This window comes from Impatiens glandulifera, chromosome 4 (assembly GCF_907164915.1).
Source record: "Impatiens glandulifera chromosome 4, dImpGla2.1, whole genome shotgun sequence".
Classification (NCBI taxonomy): Eukaryota; Viridiplantae; Streptophyta; class Magnoliopsida; order Ericales; family Balsaminaceae; genus Impatiens; species Impatiens glandulifera.
This window is the reverse complement of record NC_061865.1, coordinates 8,511,407-8,534,628: the sequence shown is the minus strand read 5'-3', so window position 1 is coordinate 8,534,628 and position 23,222 is coordinate 8,511,407. Positions and strand designations below refer to the sequence as shown.

General features: G+C 32.3%; 3 protein-coding genes across 5 annotated transcripts; 1 reads left to right on the top strand and 2 right to left on the bottom strand.

The window, feature by feature from the left end:
- The first annotated feature begins 1,585 nt into the window (after positions 1-1,585).
- On the top strand, positions 1,586-5,459 carry LOC124936405 (mitochondrial fission 1 protein A-like). Of its 2 annotated transcripts, XR_007099123.1 has the most exons (6): positions 1,586-1,741; positions 3,545-3,683; positions 4,579-4,703; positions 4,846-4,909; positions 5,199-5,345; positions 5,380-5,459. XR_007099123.1 is itself a non-coding variant. In XM_047476904.1 (5 exons), exons 1-5 carry the CDS (start codon positions 1,649-1,651, stop codon positions 5,282-5,284), a joined length of 507 nt encoding a protein of 168 aa, XP_047332860.1. In that variant the 5' UTR covers positions 1,586-1,648; the 3' UTR covers positions 5,285-5,459. The 2 variants fall into 2 exon arrangements, 1 of the variants encoding a protein (XP_047332860.1); XM_047476904.1 differs by having other exon boundaries at positions 5,199-5,459.
- A 571-nt stretch (positions 5,460-6,030) lies between these two features.
- On the bottom strand, positions 6,031-15,217 carry LOC124934017 (membralin-like protein At1g60995). Of its 2 annotated transcripts, XM_047474472.1 has the most exons (15): positions 14,874-15,217; positions 14,579-14,641; positions 13,374-13,793; positions 11,741-11,822; positions 11,277-11,338; positions 11,100-11,194; positions 10,738-10,817; positions 9,369-9,452; positions 8,869-8,985; positions 8,666-8,751; positions 8,435-8,541; positions 7,464-7,555; positions 7,280-7,356; positions 6,502-6,817; positions 6,031-6,339 (listed from the first exon to the last, which is right to left on the bottom strand). In XM_047474472.1, the coding sequence occupies exons 1-15, from the start codon at positions 15,024-15,026 to the stop codon at positions 6,332-6,334; spliced, it is 1,842 nt and encodes a 613-aa protein (XP_047330428.1). In that variant the 5' UTR covers positions 15,027-15,217; the 3' UTR covers positions 6,031-6,331. The 2 variants fall into 2 exon arrangements, with proteins under 2 accessions (XP_047330428.1, XP_047330427.1); XM_047474471.1 differs by having other exon boundaries at positions 6,031-6,817.
- Positions 15,218-18,098: 2,881 nt separating this feature from the next.
- Positions 18,099-22,822, bottom strand: LOC124935870. The gene is made up of 7 exons (XM_047476302.1): positions 22,538-22,822; positions 21,936-22,046; positions 21,173-21,820; positions 20,483-20,559; positions 19,149-19,589; positions 18,966-19,057; positions 18,099-18,434 (listed from the first exon to the last, which is right to left on the bottom strand). The coding sequence occupies exons 1-7, from the start codon at positions 22,542-22,544 to the stop codon at positions 18,368-18,370; spliced, it is 1,443 nt and encodes a 480-aa protein (XP_047332258.1). The 5' UTR covers positions 22,545-22,822; the 3' UTR covers positions 18,099-18,367.
- Between the last annotated feature and the right edge of the window lie 400 nt (positions 22,823-23,222).

Below are 23,222 nucleotides of genomic sequence, written 5' to 3'. Positions count from 1 at the left end.
CTTGATTTTAGACCCTAACAGAATGTTTATCTACTTTAAATAATTTAGTGGGCTATATTTATTAAAAATAACTATTTTGTGTTAATATGTATTTAGTGCATGGTTTTGAATGTCACAAGGTTAACTAAATAAGTAAATGAAATCAAGTGAAAAAGAAGAAAAATAATAATAATGAAATCTATTAACTTATATTATGATTTAGGTTTTTCTAAGGGAATATATATATTTAAGATCTTACAATTATACCTATCTCTTTGAAAATTTCGTCCTCGAAATTTGATGTACCAAATAGTTCTGGATGATCCTTGTACATGTCTTGTTTGATTTTTTATGTCGTTTTATCAATTGATTAATTGAACCACAAAACTTTAACCATCCATCTTAATCTCCTTGCTCCTTAATTTTTGGGTTTGTTTATCAATGATTTGACCCGGTGTTTCTTCATATGATAGATTTGGTGTCCACTCGACTGGTTCATGATGAAAAATGTGAGCCTGATTTATGATATTTTCGTAACATTGATAAATGAAAGACTGGACTGCAGAGAGATTTGGTGGTAATGTCACTCTATAAGCACTATCTCCGTTTTGTTCTAAGATTTTGAACGATCAAATATATATAGGCTTAATTTGTTTTTTTTCCAAATTGCATTATGCCTCTCCGGTGACACTTTGAGGAGTTCGTCACTTCTTTCAAACACTAGCTCTCTACGTCTTTTATCGACATAGCTTTTATGTATGCTCTGAAGTCGTTAGTAATCTTTTTTTTTTTTTTTTGCGATGATATCTACTGTCTTTTTCACTAATTCTGGCACAATGATAACTCTCGCTGTACGACTCAAATCAAAATTCGAGCCCCCATAAGATAAATACATCAAAAATTCGAGCCCAAATAGTAATTTGGCCATATACTATATATATAAAGAATGCGAAATTATTAAGTTTGGGCTCTTTATTAATGTCAATTAAAATTTTGAATTTCTTCTTTTAAATCTCACAATTTTGAGTTATTTATGATCAGGGTTATACAAAAAAACGAGAATTTTGTCTTAATGGTTTCAAACTATTAAATTTTAAAGAATCGGTAGTCAAAATTCTTATTTCGTTAAAATTCGATAGTTAAATTAGTGATATTAATATTTTAGTTATTTATAAATGTCACGTAAATAATAAATTAATCCCGTTTAAAATCGTCTAGACAATTTTTTTTTTATAACTTTAAAAATAAAAAAAACCTATAATGGTAAGTAAAAAAAAAAAATCCAAAATCTCAATTAACTTCTAATAAGAACCTTTCAACTATACAAAGAAAGATTTTATTGTTAATTATTTTATTTTTAAGTAACTTCTTCTTAAGTTAATGATTGAGATCTATCCTTATTTAAATAAATTTGTATTTTATTATATTTTGAAAAAATCAAATTGATCACAAAAAATAATATATATATATATATATATAATATAGTTTTTTAAATTTAAATAATAGAAGTTTCAGGTTAATTGTTTTCTTAGTCCGATAACTATCGTCAGTTCGCTTAGCCAGCAAGTTTCTTCTTCAAAATCAGTTATTTAAATTTGGGTTTTTTATTTTTATTAATTATTTCCATCAGCTAAAACCCCATCTTCTTCCACCAAACAAACCAGAGAAAATGGACGCGAAGATTACCAGTTTCTTCGATTCCGTCGGAAATTTCTTCACCGGAGGCGACCAGATTCCGTGGTGCGATTCCGATATCGTTGCTGTAAGTTTTCTTCCTATACTCTTACCGCCGCCGACCGCTTGATTTTTCATTCGACGTGGAGTCCGATCTTACTTTCCTTCTTAATTTGCTCTTTGACTTGATTAAATTACATTATCAACTGTTTGAATTGGATGTATTGACTCAGATTGATCTCGTTTACCGTCACGTGTATGTATGAGACTTTATTTGTTCATCCTTTGTTGAATAGTTTATAGCTTCTTATTCTGATGGATCAAACATTGAAACTGCAGTACTTTTGTTTAGGTTAAGCTGTATTATCTGATATTATGGTTTATGATCATGATTAGGTCATAAAGTAGTGGTAAATTTACTAGGCACAAAGAAGACTGATTAAAGCATTTGTGTATATTCTGATGGATAATCTTTCTTTACTGGTGATTATTAAATTGAAATCTTAGGTTTCGATGAAATTCACAAAGAAGACTGATTAAAGCATGTATGTATAATCTGATGGATAATCCTTCTTTACTGGTGATTATTAAATTGAAATCTTAGGTTTCGATGAAATTCACAAAGAAGACTGATTAAAGCATGTATGTATATTCTGATGGATAATCCTTCTTTACTGGTGATTATTAAATTGAAATCTTAGGTTTTGATAAAATAGTGGTAAATTTACTAGGCACAAAGAAGACTGATTAAAGCATTTATGTATATTCTGATGGATAATCTTTCTTTACTGGAGATTATTAAAATGAAATCTTAGGTTTCGACATTGTTTCTCTAGAAATGAAGTTTTCTTATTAAAGCATGTATGTATATTCTGATGGATAATCCTTCTTTACTGGAGATTATTAAATTGAAATCTTAGGTTTCAATAAAATAGTGGCAAATTTACTAGGCACAAAGACAAAGAAGACTGATTAAAGCATTTATGTATATTCTGATGGATAATCTTTCTTTACTTACTGGAGATTATTAAAATGAAATTTTAGGTTTTGACATTGTTTCTCTAGAAATGAAGTTTTCTAATTAAAGCATGTATGTATATTCTGATGGATAATCCTTCTTTACTGGAGATTATTAAAATGAGATCTTAGATTTCGACATTGTTTCTCTGGAAATGAAGCTTTCTTATTAAAGCATGTATGTATTCTCTGATGGATAATCCTTCTTTATTGGAGATTATTAAAATGAAATCTTAGGTTTCGATATTGTTTCTATAGAAATGAAGCTTTATTTGAAATCTAGGGAGTATGACAAACCTTTTGAGAATGAAGAAATATGAAACCTATCTTATTAGGATTTAGGGTTTAGGGCGTGTTTCATAAATCTGAAAAGTTAAGTGTTGATTGCTTAATTTGAAGTGCTGAATTAGATAAGTGTAACAAATAAAAGTGAATAAACCAATCGAAAATATCTGAATTTGAAGTATTTGATAAGATGTGAAACTAATATCGGAAAATTGCAATTTAATTCATTTTCATGGGTTAATGTTGTCTTTTGAATGCTCATACTGTACTAACCGAATTAAGATTTTTTAAGTAACATTTATCAAATCGGCTTATACAAAATAAACAATTATTTTTTCAGATTAAGTTATAAGCTGAGTTACCTGTAACCTCATAAGAATATGAAAATCATCTTATTTTTAATTTTTGTAAACGACAATTTATCTTACCGACAATAGTCAAATACCATTGTCACATAATCTTGATAGATTGATATGTAACATTCTATTACATACCAAGAATCAAAATCCTTAATGTTAGCCTATATAATTGCAAAGAGGTGAAGCTTAATTTCAAGTAAAGTTTTAGTTTAATCTTGTAATGCTTGTAGGGTTGTGAAAGAGAGGTAGGAGAAGCAAACAAAGGATCATCAGATGAGCTTAAGAGTGAGTGTATCATGCGACTATCCTGGGCTCTCGTTCATTCTAGACGCCCAGAAGATGTCCAACGTGGTATTGCCATGCTTGAAGGTACACAAATTTTATTTATTATTTATGCAACCAGTACAAAAGCTTAGTTTAGTCATCTGTGTGTGTTTCTTTTACTTTTGATTTGGAAGAATTATGTATCCAAATTGATACTTGAACAGTTGAACTTGCTTGAGATATTATCCATTTTGGAAATGAATCCCAAATTTGTTTGAGTTCTCCACCGAATGAACTTTTTTTGACAATTAGATTGAACGATTATCATCAACTCCCATTATATGTTTATGATCCATCACTTGGAGAGTCTAATCTTATATAAGAGAGACATTTGAGTGAATCTTACATGTAGGGTTGTAAACGAGCCGAGTCAAGCAGAACAGTTCCAGGCTCGAGCTAGGCTCGTTTAGCATATATTTGAGCTAGGTTCATTTAGCATATATTCGAGCTTGGTTTGAGCTTTTATATTAGAACTCGAGCTTCACTCGTATGTATTTAGTTGGGTTCACGAGCTGCTCGAGTTCGGCTCGTTTAGGGCTCGTTTAATATTTATTAATAAATTAATATTTAATAACCAAAAAAAATGTGAAGCTCCCTTCTTATAGGTTACAAACGAGCTCTTAACGAGCTGATGAACCGTTAGTTTGACTCGTTTAAATTTTCAAGCTTTTAAATTAGCTCGAGCTCGACTCGTTAGAGCTTTTTACCTAGCCGAGATCCGAATAGCTCGCGAGCAGCTTAGTTTATTTACATCCCTACTTACATGATACAGAATTGAATATCAAATTTGTTTGAGTTCTCCACCAAATGAACTTTTTTGAACGATTAGAATGAACTTTCTAAATGTTTTTATTAGAGTCTAATCTTATATAAGAGAGGACATTTGAGTGAATCTTACATGATGCAAAATTCATTTTTTTTAATTTTTTTGGTTTTGCAGCTTCTCTCGATGGCGTGAACAGCAGTCCTCTGCAATTGAGAGAGAAGATTTATCTTCTAGCTGTTGGCTATTATAGGAGCCAGGATTTCTCGAGAAGTAGGCAGCTCGTTGAACGTTGTTTAGAGGTATGTTTGGATGAACCTATAAATGGATTAAATATGATTTGTATAATAGAAAACCACCAATTTAGTCTATATATTATTATTGGTTCCATCCAAATTGCAAAAGCTAAATCTAAACCTCTTTTATCTTCTGTATGTGCGTTAGATTGCGCCCGATTGGAGGCAAGCACTGAGTCTTAAGAAAGCAATTGAAGAACGAATTAAGAAAGGTAAGTAATTAACGCATTTGTAGTTATAGAGTATAAATCAACAAGGTTTTTGCTATTTCCCCATCATTTTATGAGCCTTTTTTGTATCAAATTTTGTCAAATTTTCCAATTTTAAAAAATAACACATTTTCCATACACATTTTCCGCCTTTCTTTTTTGTTTGAATTTTAGGAACCCCGACCCCTACTTCAACTTAGGGCGTTTTTTAAGTTTCATATAAATCAACCATACTTTTCTTGTCAATGTGCGAAATATGACATTTTTTCTTTTGAAATCTTAAACGGGGCAGATGGCGTGATAGGGATAGGCATTGCAACAGCTGCTGTAGGTCTGGTTGCCGGAGTGTTTGCAGCTGCATTGACTCGTAAGAAATGAAGTTATCGGAATTTTTTGTTTGTTTGTATTATTATTAGTTAACCAAATTTTATTATTAAATATATACTGTTGTTAAATCTAAATTTTATTATTAAATATATACTGTTGTTAAATCTTTGTAGACCAACCAACCAACATATATTTGCTTAATCTAATGTTCAGAATTTTTACGATATATTGGTTGCTTGTAGAAGAACTTTTATGATATATTATGTCTTTTGAATACAACGAAAGTTAATAATTAGACTATAATTTAATCATTATTCATAAATATATGAAATCTTACTGATATGGAGTTAATTTTTTTTCATATGTTAAGAGTAAAAAGGTTACTGTAAATATATAAAATCATCAGCAAATTAACTTATTTTATTTTATAAAATTTAAATGACTTTGTATTATAATTTAGTGATTCATAAAATATATCAAATCATAATAGATTTAGAGTTATTTTTTAACCATAAATAAGTTTATATTTTTCCGGCTGTGTTGGTTTTTTACGATGTTACCTAATATCTTATGAAATTTATACTTTTCTAAATCATAATATAATTTAAAATTAAAATTTGAATTATTTTTAATTTTGTAAATATTATTCCATATTATTTACAAATGAATTTCATATATATATACAACTCTGTATGAAAAAATAATAATAATATCAATCCAAAAGAAGCATTCTATAAGGCTAATACCAAGGTAAAAAAAAATCAATATTTAACTTTTGACAAATTTCTGGATGGGGGTAGATAACATTTAAGGGTAAAACCTATTTATATTCTTTGTAAACAAGGTTTTATTGACAGTAAAAATATAGAACTTTTTTTCTCTCTTTGTTGATAGTTGTTAGTAAGAGCATTGTTTTTGATTTTAATCCAAAGCTAAAGAAATATACATGTAATCAAATCACAAATTTCTCTCCAATCATGTTCATCAGTAAGGCTTCAGTAGAGAACTGCATTTCTTCTCCAAATGTTATCTCTCCCCGCCTTCTTCGTCTTCTTCTTCGGGAGAGTCTTGCTGGTGCATAAACTTGACCTTGGTCTCTCAAATCTCTGAAAATGGAGAAAAATGAATTCATTCTGACGAAGTTCCGCCCATGAGCCATAATAACAGTGAACTGAAGGATGAGGAGTTTGAGTTCATAGATGATCCTGGATTCGCAGCAACAACAGCTTCCTGAAGATCATGTGGCAATACATCTTCATTTTGATTACCTATTATATTCGTATTGTTGTTATTGTTGCTGCTTCTTTCTGGTGGTGGTGGTGGGCCTTGGATTCCTGAAAGTAGTTCTGGAAGGGTGGTGGTGGTGGTTGGAACAGGTGCAGCAGTGGCAGTGGAGGCGGCTCGTGGTGGTAAAATGGGGTGGAGGTGGTGGTCCATATTGGTTGTTGGAGGATTTAAGGTCCTTGTGTTTAATCTAGTGATGTGTAATGTTGAAGCCAGGATTGTTGATGAAGTGATGTGAAAATCTGGGTGCTGTTGGAACTGTGATCGTCGGTTCTGCATAAATCTCTGTAGAGCTGGAACCTGACACATATCGTTTTATCTTAAAAACAAAAATTAAATATGCCTTCCAGATTCGGGTACATTAACAAAAATAATAACTGTTTTCAAATAAGATCTATATTCTCATTCCTGCTCTTTCGACATGTTTTAACATCATAATGACCCAATTTGTTTCTCAATCTGGATCGGGATCTAACAGAGAAATAGCCAATGAATTTTCGATATAGTGGTATGATTCTTATTTTGTGATTTATTTTCCTCAAAAAAATAAAGGATTGGTGTGCCCTCTAGGTCACACTAAGTTTAAATACACCTAAATGTGATACCTAATGAATAGAAAATCTGACATAATTAGATAATTATGTTAGTCAATTAGATAGGATTATAATTTTGTTCCATATTTCATTATTAGATTGAAAGTGAGTACAAAGGATTTAACAGAAATAGAAAAGAAAGATGAGACATAAGGATTCAATGTGTCACCTCAAACCGGTTCCAAAAGTAGAGGATGAGGTGCTGCATAAATGCAGCGGTTGTAGAGAGGGCCAGATACGAAAAACCTGAAAACACAATATGTATATATATATATAAAGTTATGAGTTATGTAGAATGTATATTCATTCCCTTGTATAGTAATATTTTGAAATTTTTGGGAATAAGGTCATACCACTTGTATAAGAAAAGAAATATATATGGAAGGCAAGGAAATACAATAAAAAGAAACGCGGGAAGAACTTCATTGATATGGGTGTGCGAACACTGCATCAACAAAGAAAAATACAATGATGTCAATACTCGAGAAGAACATTTACACGTAAATGTATGTAACGATCAGAGTTTATTCTATGGAGGAAGCTAGCACAAATCCCCATTTTAACTTAGAACATTCTTAGTGAGAATCTTTCCACTTGAGCTATTCTAGTGGGTTTGAAAAAAAAAATGTTTTTTAAAAAACATTATTATTTGTCTGGAATAATCTGTTTATTCACAAGGTCACACATGTCCACAAGGTCATGAGTTCAAGTCTTCATTTTCCCTTAATCGAACTCCTAACGCATTCCCACAAAGTAAAAAAGGATACAACCTTATAATACAAGTCCTAGGTTGTTTTGTCATATATTTTTTTTAGTGTGGATTGTTGAGTGACCGGAGATCAGTAAGAAGATGCGGACGAGCGGTGACTGATATGGAAAAATCAACATTTGTTATCTTTGTCAAAAATAAAGAATGAAATTAATAATTTGGATTAGCTGGAGGAAAAGATCTCTATATCAAATCAAGAAAAAAACTACATTATAATCTGGATCATGATTTAGAAAACAATTGTATATAAATGAAGTAGAAAAAAATCAATTCCAATTTTAACTTTGTCAATTAGATTAGTGTGATTTTTAAATTTACACTAGTCCATGTAAATTTAAACTAGTCTATGTAAATTTGGATCATGATTAGAAAATAATCTTTAAACCAAATAAAAGCAAAAGATCATACTTTCAATTTAATTTTGACGATTTGCCATTGGGATTTTGTGATTGTAACAAAATAACAGTTTCCAAATAGGAAACTAGGCTCATTACGTTTTATTTATTTATGTTAGCCTCAACATGATGGTTCCATGCAAAAGAGAGAAAGGCCAACCTGATCAATGTAAAAAGCTCGCACAACCAGACAAGAATCAAGACCATGAAGGCCAATAACTGGTCATCATAAAACTCGAACAGAAAGAACAATATTCCGATCATGATCTGCATATGCAAAAAGACAGTCAGACAAGAGAACTTACACACAGTATGTGCATTAGCAACAATGGATTAATCACAGAGTTTTGTCAAAGAACATTTCCTATCAAGGAAGGAAAGGGAAACTTACTGGTACAAAGACAAGAGATTCAATCACATGCACAAAAATTAGCTGGAAAGTAGGAAGCCTGTGTCGAGCATGGTGCTGAAGCTGCACTGCAAGCATGTTGAAGAAGGTAAGGCATCATTAGCATTACAAATACATTTTAAAAGATCATACAATTCAAAAACTTTAGTATTAATCAGTAGACGAAATCTTAAATCAGCACAAACCAGTAAATTTCAGCATCCGAGTTTGCGTCTCCCTCAAAGTGAAAGACACGGACATTGTGGTTGTGAAGAATACAAATAATGACATCATAAGCACAGCACACTTGGTCACAAGATAATCTGCATATGAATTATGAAATGGAAAAATAAAATATCAGCGACAATTTGATCATTGTGATCTACTTATATTTTTAGCATTTAAAGGAGACGTAGCATCCTCTGTTGTCTAAACCAGAAGTGTAGTTTGCTCTCCAAGAAAGGTCTATTTTTTCTGAGCATATGCCACTAAGACATGATATTATGTGTTCTTGAAAAATATTCCAGATATTATGGGTTTTCTTAGTCCCTCTTGGATTTAACATTCAGGGTTTTCATCATTGATAAATTTATTTAGTACTTTGCAATTTGTATGCAGTTATTGCAAAATTTTCACAAAAGAATAAACAGACAATCAGAACTCAGAAGAATAGGAATAAAGCAAGAAGAGCCACATGTATCAATACCTCCAAACTGTGCAGATCCTTCGGGTTGTTCATGAGCATATGTAAGATTGTAATACTCGTTGGATTGATAATTAAAAATATACCCTGTTGGCAAATGCAGAATGTACTTAGTCGGTAAATGAAATAAATATTCGAATATGCACCAGCTTAAACATTCTTACTTATGAAAGATTATAATGGCACATGAACCAAATGCAACAATCTCAAACATCGTGAAATTCTAATTGATGATTGCTTTACAAAGATACACTTGCTAATGGTACCCATCAACATCAAGTGACACCACCTAGCAATTCGAGCTCACATACATCCACATTTCCAGACAAATACTACCTCATCAACATTTAACTGGCATATCACAAATATTAATTTGTGATGCACCAGTCAACTAACTCTATTATCCTGTGTGCTACTCATTTGAATATTTCAATATATCATAGCCATTGAGTTGAGAAATTGGAAACAAGTCAAAACAATAAAATTTTCCTTCATTAGGCAACACAAACACTTATTTAACTCACTTGTGGGTTTCAATCTCCTAATTAAAAAAATTTCCTCTCCAGTCGAAGAAGGGTATAATTGTTGAAAAAAAGTCTATTAGATATGTTGGTTGTCCTCCTGGAAGAATCTGGATGATTGGGAGGCTATGAACCTAATGAAAAAAAAAATGAAGCCTTGCATCTTGTTTGGCTCGTCTTTTATTAATGATCATCTCTAACAGCCTCTGAACAATGTTTAGATCTTTAGATCAAGAAATGAACAAGACCCAGTTGTCTTACAAAAAGTATGAAAAATAAAATATATTAGTTGGTTCCTTATAAAATGCAAGGATTTACATATTCATTGGACACAATTACTTAGCATCTAAGAAACATTTGAAATACAGCACCAGTCTATTTAATTCATGACAAGAGATCAAAATTTAGAAGAATTTGGCTAGTTACACAAGAGTGACTACTTGATAAGGTTACAAAGGTGAGAATTACTGGGAAGATGCTTGAAAAGATTCAATGTGATTTTAGAGTGGGAAAATGCAATCATAAATTATAAAAGAGGACTGATAAAGGAATTAGTTAAATAAGTTGAGAAGAAAATCATTACGCAATACAAACTTATAGAGCTATTCTCATTCTGGATATTTGTTTTCCTCATTCAAATTGGGTATGTGAGCACATTCAATATTTGGTAAAGAATAAGTTAGGTTGAGACTAGGCTTTTTGCACTTGATTGTCTCGCCTTTCCCCAGAAACACGAAGAGAATTACCTTCACCACAAACCATCTCTACTTAACTAGTTGACTGAAAAATGACATGACTGTGAAACTTATTTACATAAGACAGTGTCAGGAAGTCCAAAGATCAGATGATACCTTGACCGGGAGAACTCAACAGGCTGTTCATCAATATTGTGTCATAGCCAACAAGTCTGTTTATCAAAAGTTGCTGCCATCTAAACAAACAATGAATAAATGGGATGCAAGTATATCAGATAACATATTTATATAAGGCTGTAAAAAGACATGACTAAGATCAAATTTTATGCAACTTATTATAAAATACTAACAGACATCAACATTCACCTTATGAATTATATTTGTAATGGTTCTAAAGCAATTCAAAGTTCAGGATTTCTTAAAAACATATACATTATAGAATGAGCTACATGGTAAACACCTTTTTCACAAGGAACAAAAACCATTTTATACAACTAGCTTTATAAAGTTGAAAGCACCTGTTCCCAAAGCAGGAATGCCAAGCTGATATGCTAATGTTAACTGTTTGTATGTTGTGCGAAATCCTCACTTCTTCAGGCAACATGTGATAACCCTACATATACACAGTAAAAACTCAGGAGTGAACAAAAAGAGTTTCACATGCATTAGAAAGGGGAAACAACAGATAAGAGCACCTTTTCCATTGTAAACAAGTAGGATGGTTCAGATGTTTTGCTTCTCTTTTCAAGCCACTGTACTGCATGAGTAGATACAGCTTAAGACTTACCCCGGAAAGAAGTTTTAACATTCATTACCAAACATTATCTATGGATTGTAGGCTATACATAACTATTTTCTCGGCCCAAAATTAAGAGGATAAAGAAAAAGTGTTTTTCCATCGACGCACTAATAAAAGCAGATGGTGCTATAAAACAGTAGGACCAACATTGTCAAACGTGATTGGAACCTGGAATTCATTAGCTAATTTCATCAAATACTAAATGAATCAAAATAACAAAGATAAAACTGATCTGACAGGTGCAGTTTTCCCACAAGAGGAAAGAGTTGTTTATAATATTTGATCAGACAGGTAAAGTAGGAAACCTATCATTAACCAGAAGAATACTGTAAAAGATTTTGGAATTGGAAAAAAAGTTACCTGCATATGAATTAAAGTTTTCCAGGTGCAGTATATGTAACCATTTTGGGACGTCAATGTTCAAATGTATACCAGCAATATCCTGTGATAGATATGAAAATAGTTTTATCCTTTCAAAAAAGTTCCTGTGACAAAAAATTTGAGTGAACAGTGTGCGACTCTGAAAAACTTTCTTACTCTACGACACCAATTCTAGCTGGAGAAAATTTATGGCAATCATCATTTTCTACACAAATGACCAGGATAGAAAACAATACGGCATAAGAACAAATAAAGTTATTCGTCCTATTTTGTCTAAATTAATATAAAAAGATATTCTTTCACTTCCAGAATCTAAACTCTGAGAGTATAGATATATTAGAGGTTAGATTCTGGAAGTGAAAGAATATCTTCACTATCATACTCAGTTATCTCTCATTGAAAGTTTGAGCAAGTACTAACCAATTGGCGAAGAATGCGGCAAAAAGAAGATTATTTGGAGTACTGGTTGAAAAGCATAGAAGACACATATATTAGCCAACATAAATGCAGGATCTAGTCCAGAGGAACAATTTCAGGTTAATACATGTTCAGAAGTAGGAAAAGAAAATTTTGTAGAAGAATATATCACAGATAATTTGTATTTTGATAAGATGGAAAGGCCCTAACCACTTATAAATCTAGGTATCAAAAATACATCCTAGATATACTTCTCCTTAAATAGTTCTGATAATAAAACTGATGGTTAATCTTCTCTATAACAAAGTTATGGATGTTGAGGCAAATGTTTGTTTTGCCCAACAAAAACGATTATATCGTTTCTTTACTTTGGGACATTTTTAATGAAAGGACTATAAGTCACTTTTCTCAAAAAAAAATAAAGTTATGGATGTTGATCTATTTTTATTGTTTAGGCATTGACCTAATTTACATGAGATATTTACAGCTAGACTAAAATATATATATGCACCCTAGTTAAACTCAGAATCATGTCTGGCATTTCCAAGATACAGAAGGCTAATGCATCTGTGCCCGTAAAAGCATCATCACCAATCAGCATTGCCAAGGAGTTAGTCACAGGATGAGCCTTAAACCACCTTGATCAATCCAAGGTTATGTCATGGACAACTAAGAAATTGCTACATGGTTTGGTTATAGTTGTTATTCACAAAAGCATGGAAAATGTTAACACATCAAACCCAATAAATAATAAATGCTGAAAAAGGCGATGACTTGGGTTAAATATCCAATAATCTAGTTAAGAAAGTGAACCACAGGAATATGTTATGACAGTAAAATTGAAGAAAATGATGCAGGTCAGAGAAGATAATGAAATTCCACCAGGAAATAGTGTTTACTGTTGTAACCAATAAATACTTTTTTGAAATGTTAAAGTTTGTATTAAAAGAGTTGTCGCAAGAGCAACTTTAATAATACAAGCAGTGCCCATACAAAGTCTTGAAGATGTGACTTGAACGTTGACAACTCAACCATCAAGTCGAGTTGAATTGGTTTGTAACTAACAAATACTTAAGGAAACAAATATCTAAAAAAATCTCCAAACTATCTATAAAATGGTATAATAATAGGGAAACACATAGAACAGAATCTAAGAAAGGATTATAGGCACAAGAAAAGTCTGAACATCACTCACCCATAGACCTCCAAGAATCCTCCTAGCATGTCTCCAAAGAATAGAGAAGCGTCCATGCCATTTTCTCCATATGTGAACCATTGCTGTCTTAAGTGACACCTTCACGGAAATTGAGAACTTGATAACTGACTCCCAATTGTTGCTTTTAATAGCATCAGCATTTGTCTCGGAGTTTACATTAACAGAAGAAACTTCTTGTTGAATCTCAAGCAACGGATTATCAATTTGCCAGAATTTAAATAACAGGTTAATTCTCATCGCGACATTGTTAACCAAACTCCACCAGACGTTTGCATCTGAAATTCCAAATCCATCTCCTACAATTTCGAATTCTACAATTTTGTCGCTAGCTCCCTTTCTTGAAACATCCAGGTCATCAGACTCTGGTTCATTGTGAGACCACAAGCCAGCACTAGTAATCTACATAAAAAAAATAGAAACAGATGTCTTATATGTGACGATTGGTGAGTAGACACATGATTGGTGCTTTCAAATTGAAGTATGAACTAATTTTCCAGTTAAAGTCTACTAGATCTTTTATAGCAAAAAAAGGGTTCATTTGTTTAGAGAGTACTATCCAATACATCAACATCTAATAACTGTTTATGCAATGCCCTGGCAGAAAAATATATAAATATAAATCATTTATAGTTTCATCATTACATTTTACTTTTACACAAAAAGTGTACTGGCATGAAGTAAGGTGTTAAAGAATCAACCTATTTGAGCTCAAACTAAATAGACCTAGTCTTAATCCCATTTTTTTCAAACTCAAATAGAATTTGAATACATAATCAAGCTCAAATTCAAATATATCATTAAATGCTCAGAGATTGAAAATTCCGTTTCCTCATATTTAATTATTCATCTCTTCCTTCTAATCCACATGAACATTTTGCGTTTTGAACTGCTTTCAATGAAAGGATGAATAACCCATAAAAAGAAATATAATGACTAAAAACGATATTAATTGACGTGTGTAAGTAATAAAATTACCCATAGTGATCAAATAAATTAAGACACCATTAGTTGAAATCTTTCACATAAAACGCAAAGAATTGAGCATAGTTATAACATATTCAGCTCATTCCAATCCTTAACCATCCCTAACATGAAGTGAATGCGTATACCTTGTTTCCTAACATGATGGAATATTTAGGTATGAAAGAGAAGAATTGATTGAGATTAACAACAGCTTTATTTACCTTGATATGAAAAAGTTGTGCTTCAGCTCTCTCAATTTCTGAAAGCTCACTCGAACAACCCGGCTACATTAAGAAATTCAAGAGCAGTTAAATACACAATATGCAGCATTTTGTAACCCTAATTACAAAAGAATTATAACTGCTGAATTGTTTGAAACCAAACAAGAAATTTAGAAATTTCCACACTTTGATTCTACATATTATCATTCTCGAACAGTACAAACTCTGTAAATTTGAACCAATCATACAGAATGAGACAAGATTTAGAAAACAAACGGAAGAGTTAACGATTCACCTGTTGAACGTAATTAGCGTGCATAACAACGAGAATACAGAACAAAGTGATGGCTAAGAATAAGAAAATATATTCCAAGGAAGCTCGAATCCTTGGCGTTAACATCTGCGAGAATCTTTCTTGCACACGAATAAACGTTTGCTCCGGATCCATCTGCAGGGGTCTGAAAAGGAAACCTACGGGTTCATTTGAGCTCGAATCTTTTGGAGGAAGTGATTGATGAAGAAATACATGTAGAATTCGTCGTCTTTTCACTCAATTGAATCGTGTTTTTGGTCGTCTTTTAGGGTTTAGAAATCTAAACTTGATGAATACAGAAATGATCAGAATTCAAAGTCGACGACTACAAAGTATACTACTGTTCTAGATCATTGCCCTTTCTCTTTCTACTTTGGCTATGCTTCCGTCATCGTGACGACTGCATTTCATCTTATTACATATTGGTCCATGAACTTGACTGAGACTTCAATATTACTCTTATATTTCTAACTTATTCGATAAAGGACTAAACTTATTTTCTTCTTTATAAAAAAACATTTGGACATAATTACAAATTGGTTCGGAGTCAATTTCAATTTGGAACCTCATATTTTGAAATCTCACCGTTTGAGGCTCCGCATTGTCATTTTGTACAAAAATAAGTTTTTTTAAACGATATGAAAGTCCGTCAAAGGATATATTAGGTACTCTTTCTCATTCTTCCTATTTTATTTCTCTATTTCTAGTCGCGCCGACTCTTCCTCACTTACATTCTTCTCTTCACTTCTAGCATCTGCAAAGTAAGTAATCTTAACATATTTTCATGTCCAAGATCAAGATTTGATTCATTAATTAACATTTATGGTTTCATATATTAACAGTATCGCGCCGACGAACTCTTCTTCCTTATTGATTGGATTTGTCTTGATCAGATTCTCCTCCAGCTTGAAATCTATGGTTAGATAAAATATTTTAGATTTTTTTTAATTGATTAGATAAAGTATTTTAGAGTTTTTTTTAAGTGAGCTCTTTTTGCGGCAACCTGGATTGAAGATCAAACATTTTTGTAGAAACACTTTTTAAAATGTTTATACCTTATTTTGAAATTCAACAATGGAACTCTCATTTATGTTTACTAGTAGAATTACATTAAGAGTTTATGTCCTAAATCGAGAGATGTTAGTCAATCAATCTTTATTTTTTTTCATTAAACATTTTATAACGTATTTGTTTGATCTTCTACACGATTGGCGACTATTAATTCATTAAATTGTCTTTATCTCTCTTCATGAACATTTTTTATTATTGAAGTTAGTGTTTTATACATTCTTCTTATTCTTATTGTTAATTCTGAAATTAATATTTGATTAGGTCCTAATGAAAAATTAAGGAAAACATCCGATTGAAAAAAACAAAGTCCTTTAAACCCTTCACTAAGTCAAGAAACTTACCAAAAATCTCGTACGATAAATAATAAATTATAATTTTGTATTCTCTTTTAAAAATTTCTCTTAGTGTAATTTCTAATTTCTTTGACATTTTTTTCTTCCAAATATGTGAGATTAATACATTATGGGAACGAAAATTTGATGTCCATTACAGATGTTGATGAATTATGTATTTGATAGAGCTTACTAAATCATTGGGATATAACAATCAATCTCTTTTTAAGTTTTTTTGTAGGATGGGGTGGTGGTGACTTAAGTCCTTCAACACTGATTGACATGTGTTGGAGGTTATACAACTATTTAAGAGTTGTCTAGATGTTATAATTCATCTTGACCATGATGATAGTCTAAACCAAACCAAGCTAGATCTGCTTTGAACCCAATACTCTTACAAATCTTACACGTTTCAAATCTTCCAGGACCATTAACTAATCGTCAATTTGTTTGATGAGATAAGATGTTGAACGTCTAAGACTTGTAAAGGTATTGCGTTCAAAATAAACCTAGTTTGGTTTAGACCATCATCATGGTAAAGATGAATTCTAACATTTAGACAACTCTTAAATAATTGTATAACCTTCAATCCATGTTGATCAGTGTTGAAAGTACTTAAAACACCATCACCCAACATACAAAAATTGAAACTTATTGTTATATCTCAACGAGATTTTTGGAAAGTTTTTCTTAGTTTAGTGAAGGGTTTAAAGTGGGGTGGACAAACTCACTGATCTGATTGCGATCCGGTATCCGACCACTATTCGATCCAAAAATACTAGATCGGATCGTCCAAACGGTTACCCGTCGATTCGATTTTTTTTATATTTCTATTTTTTTTGATAATTAATTATTTAATAATATTTTTGTTTAGGTAAACATAGAATTATTTTAATTGACGAACGTTGTTTATTGAAAATTACCAAATTACTATTTCAGACAAATAATAAAAATAGACTAATTATTGTTTAGGCTCTTAATTTTTGTAATTTTTATAAATATGTCTGATTTTTTTTTCCCGATTGGTATTCGATCCGGAAATCCAGTAAAAATATCGGATCGGATCGGATCGATATCCGAATCCAATTCATCGAATTCGGATTTTTTTGGATCGGATCGGCCGGATCAACGGATCAAATCTTTTAAATCGGATTTTTTGGCCACCCCTAATTTAAAGGACTTCGTTTTTCTCGACCGCATGTTTTTCTTAATTGTTTCATTATGACATAATCAAACATAAATTTTGGATTTAATAATAATAAAACACATTTCCAATAATAATAAAAAGATAAAAAGGTTTATGAAGAGAGACAAGACAATTTAATGCATTAATAGTCGCCAATATGCATCGTGTAGAGAATCAAATGCAGAAATATCAAGATCAATAGGTATGTTATTATCAAATGTTTGATGGAAAAAAAAATACAGATGTTTATGTGGAAAGTGATAGATATGGAGGAAAATAGGTTAAGATTACTTACTCTGCTGATGCTAGAACTGAAAAATAGAATGTAGGTGCGGAAGAGTCATCCAAGGCTGGATGTTGAGAAAGAAAAGAGGAAGAATGAAGAAGAGTCATGGAGGGTTTTACTTTTGGTTGTCAAAATTTAATGTTTTTAAATGGTGGCCACACCTTATATATATATTTTGACTGATGTCTATGTCTTTTAAGAAAAACCTCATTTTGACTGATGCCTAACTCCCTACAAGACAAATCAAACCCTAACCAACTCGAATACTCGAATCCCATTCTCAATGCCTTGTTGACTTACAACAAACACTTTTTTCGACAAAAGCAACAGCAAAAGAAAAATGTAAGCCGACATTCTTTAAATAGCTAATAACTTGGCATTTAAAACAATCAACAGCATATTAATCCATGTTGCTAAAGTTACAACAGATAAATGCAGTACTCGATCTAGAAAGTTTATACAGATCCCAGTCATGGCAATCCACATGTAGGCGTATAGAAAGTCAAAGCCACAAAAACATAATTGAGTAAAACTGCATGGTTCCAAAACTGTACAGGACCTGCCGTTTCCAATTCTCCATCAGCAACTGATTTTTTCATTCTCATGATGAACTCGTCAATGCAGTTTCATCCTCGCTGAAACTAGATGGCACCTGATCAGCTGCAGATCTAGTGAAAACGCAGAGAATAGACAAAAGTCAGTAAAAGGAAAGGTATCAGATAAACAAGTAGTATCTACTAAATACTCGCAAAATATGTTTTAAAAAGCCTTTCTACATGCAAAAGCTATTGTTTACTGATTAGTCATCTTCTGTCTCATGTCTAGACTCGCACCAGCAAGTGAATGGGAAACAAATTTCAAATGGAAATCAAATTTGTAGTTGAAATTATTGGGAAGATTTGGAAAAAAATCATCTTATGTAGAACTTAATGTCAAACCACACATGTTATGATCCAATAATTTGTTGAAACTTTTACTTTTAAAAATAAAAAGGAGGGATTAGAATGGATGTTCTTAAAACCAACCTTTTTTGGATGGGAAATTCTTATGGGTCAAGCATTTTAGTTCAATCTTTTCTTTATAATTTAACATTCTAGGTTTGTTTAATGGCTAATATCTCTTAAATTGCTAGTCATCTTTATCGGTCATAAATTGGTTGTTTCATATTAATGAAATAAAACATTGCCAAATAAAACAACCTTTTTGGCATACTAATCCAAGCTGGTGTCTTTGATGATGATGATGCTTTCCTCTGATGCTGCGGATGGTCATCATGGTCTCGTTTGATTGCCTAAAATAATGATTTTCACAAGAAAAATTAAACCAAGTTAGAGATTTTGTGTCATATATAGAAATAGAAACAAGTCAATGTTAGTTCGAACCTTATTCATCTTTCTAGAAGCCTTTCTATCCTCCATGCCAAGTGGAACACCATTTGTTGGGATAAAAGGTCGTTTAGGGTTTGGACCATCCTTTTGACTGAATGAAGGTTCAGTCTTTGCATACACCATTTTCTCGTTATAAGGATGAACATAGTTGTCTGGTAAAGAATTCATTCTCCTTTCTTTATGAATTTGGATCCTCATTCTGTCTGGATTTCTATCTTCATAAGGAGATATGTCTCCAGAATAATAAGCTTCAACCCCCTGTGAAGATGAGCTCTTGCCAGAGAAGGAACTGATGTTATGAGAAAGATTTTTTGGCTTGGCTGATTTGGAGGAATTATAACAATCCTCATAATCAGACCCCTGTATGAATTTGGGTCTCGTCCTGTCTAATTCCATGTTCTGAAAGTTCATCTTGCAATTGTACGTTTCATGCCTCTGTAAGGAAGAAGGAAAGGTCAAAATCTTTTCTGAAGGAATGTCGTTATCATATAAGACACTAATTTCAATTTACAAAAATCTATTCAACAAAAAACTGTGACCCAAAGTATGTAAGCTGCATCCGTGGATCATTAACAATGACCTTAATTTTGCCTATGATTTATCCGGATGATGGAGACGAGAAACTCGAATTGGACAAAATGGATCCGTCAAATTAAAGAAATCACATTGGGAACTCGCCATAGTTAGTAAACCATAATTTGTCAAAAGAACAATAAAGGCCATTAACAATTTCATACTGATATCTCACAATGTCTCCATTTGGCAACATATTTTTTCATTTAATGTATCGGCATCTAAATACAAAACTTTTGGAACCTCAATTTTCAGAACATCCCCGATTTTCACTGGATTATGCTGTTCAAAAAGTCTCTGATTTCTGAAAACAATGGATTGGCTTGGGATCCAGACAAAGCATCATCACTGACGACTGGAAAGACCATTCCACTCATCATGTGGTGGATTATTTGGAAAGAAGGAATAGAAGAACATTCGAAGGGAAAAGTTAAGATTTTGATAGAATCAAATGTTTCATGCTACATGCATTTGTATAGATTTGGAAAAGAGGGGTTTGTGCGGGATGATAATTTTTTTTATCTTATTGGCATCTAGATTTGTAGTTGTGCGGGATGATAATCCTATTTATGAACAGAAATAAAATATTGATTGATGAAAAAGAGGATTATTTGGGTTAAATGACTAAAGTATCATTTGTATTTGATATTTTAAAAAGTTATTAAGAAAATAAACATGCAATCGTTTCTCTATAGTTGACAAAAATACTTGATTACCACACATAAAAGATTAAGAATGGATGAGAGAATACATACCATGCCAGACTCAGGTTGTTTGTTAGTTTCAAGATATTCAGTTTTGGGCGTCAACTGATCTTCGGGTTCATCATATTCTGCCAAAAACAAAAATCACAGCTAAACATCAAGACTGCTGTAGATTAAATATTCAGAAATCATAATTCATAAAAGCAAGTTTCTTCTTATACCCACCAAGCAACCCAATACTAAATAGTCGCTTTATTTTACACAAACAAGCAGGAGAAAAGAAAGGATTTACTGAACAATTAGATGAATTTGCAAATTAAGAATATTATCATTCTCTACCAGAAATACATCCAAAGTTCATTCACAATAATTAAGGCTTCCATTACAGTTCTTGACAAGTCAATACTCACAATTTCACCAATAGAATATTAGTTCACTTCATTACTCTTTTATAATAAACAAGTCTTATCAGCTGCTAGAATCACAAATCAAACAGACAAACTTACAAAAGAAACAGAAGATTTGGAGTAATAAATCAAACAGCCAAAAAGCATGTCATCATAATAAAAAGTACTCGGGAAGCAACGACATCAAAAATATCAAAATTTTGGAATTGCTTTTACAAAATCACGTTGTTTTGACATAATTTGATTCATTACGAAACCAAATGGTCTAAAAAATGTGTTATTACCAAAATATCTTGTTTATTTAAGCACAATGATGGAAGCAACATTCACTAACCATTAGCAGTATTCAAAGTTGAGGACTCAAATGCACCAGGAGGAAGTGAGTCAAAGTCAACTCCAAGCGGTGGACCATCTGCACGATATTGTCTATCCAGTTGCCTCTTAACAGCAGTAATAGCAGGATTCTCAACAGGAACCTTCATTTTAAGGTATCCAGATGGCCTGTTCACTTTCATCTTCATCGAATCTCCAGGAACAACATTCTTACTATGTCTTATATATCTCGAAGCTTCCATACTAGACAATGGTTTCGGATTGTTAGGTAAATATCTATGCTGTAGAGGCATGCTGCCTCCAGAAGATGTGTCATCATCCATGTCAGTATCGTCTTCTTCATTGTCAATCATATGTTTCGGAATGCAGTCAGCAACTGAAAATCTTTTGCTTTCAACCTCCTTCAAATCAAAATGCCTATTATTATCCCCTTCTTGTCTACTTCCGCATGAATCCTGCCTATGACCACTGCCACGATCCTGTATGACACCACTTGAACGATCTTGTCTCAAGTTATCATATGTTTCACCAACAGATAATCTCTTGTCTTTCAATCTTCTGTGGCAGAACCACCCAGAAACTTGCTTTTCAGTCAACCCGATTGTCTCCGCCATTTGAGCTTTCATTTGTTCAGTTGGGTATTTATGCTCTGTGGAAGAAAAGGAAAAAAAATAAAGTGAATAGTTTTTCAGTTATTTTGTCGTTATCACCAAAACCTAGATCATGAGTAACGAATAAGTACTTGTAGCATTCATATTTCATACCACTATAGAATTTCTCTAATGACTCGACTTGGTATGGAGTCTTCAGTTTTCTCTTGTTTTTGTCTTTGTCTGGAAGAGATTTGTTGTCTTCCGAATGAATTTCGCATGGCTCTGAAAAGAATTCATGAAAGGGGTGAGAACTGAAGTTATAGCATATACTTGCGATACGAAAAACGAAAGAAGAGAACAAACAATGGCAGAAAGTTATCAATTGCTAACTCAACTACATACATGTTCTAAGAAACTGAAAAATCAGTCAAACCCTAAATTCCAATCAGTCACACCAGAACAATTGCAAGAGGAATAATCAGCAATCTTGAAGAACGAACATGCTTCTAGCTTAAGTTAAAAGCCACACAGAAAACATGAACAAAAAACTGATGAAATCGGAACATTACCCACAAGACAATGCATAACCAATCGATGATTCATCATCAACCCACAACATAAAACCAAAGAATCGGGGCCAAACCCATCATCATTCAACAAAAGATCGACAAAAAAATCAAATTTAGACGGTGAAGAACGCAATACATGACGATCGATTAAAGAATTCGCCGAATGAAACTTTCTAGGTTACGAAGAATTGAGAGTGGTAGTACCTTCCATAGTCGAATTTCCACAAAACTGTAGCACCTTTGTGGGTTTCTGTGTTGGAAACTCAAAACCCAAATCCAGTAAATGGAGAGCGCGATGATCCTATGTAGATACTAATAAAGAAAGGAAGATGATTTCATGAATTCGCATTGAATGAAGGATTCAGAAGAGAGAGATGGAGAGAATTTTGGACGGGAAGAAAGCATGAATGGGGGACTCTTTGTCTTCTATTTGTATTTAGGTTTTGATGATTTAAAGTTGAAATCTTGATTATATTCAGTGAAATTTGATTGAATTAGGTTATTGATTTGAAGATTTAATTCAATGAAAATTGTTAGCAAATCCAGATATTCATCATTCAACTCACTCCCAGAATTTCATGGTTTTTTGAGGGGCGGTTTGTTTTGGGGGCTAAAGTAATGGGCCGGGTTCAGATTAGGGTCTTATTTATGTATTTAGGTAAGGATCCGAATTGTCCCGTTTTATCGATTTGACCGATAGTTGACGAGAAGAGTATTTGTGTCAGATTCTCCTATTTTAACACTATAAACACAATTAAATATATAAAATTACTAATATATTTATTTATTTATTATATTTTATAAGACTTTGTTCGGTTTGAATTTTTTAAATAACTCAAACAAAATCAAACATCATTTTCATACCCTTTTATCCATTAAATTATTCAAA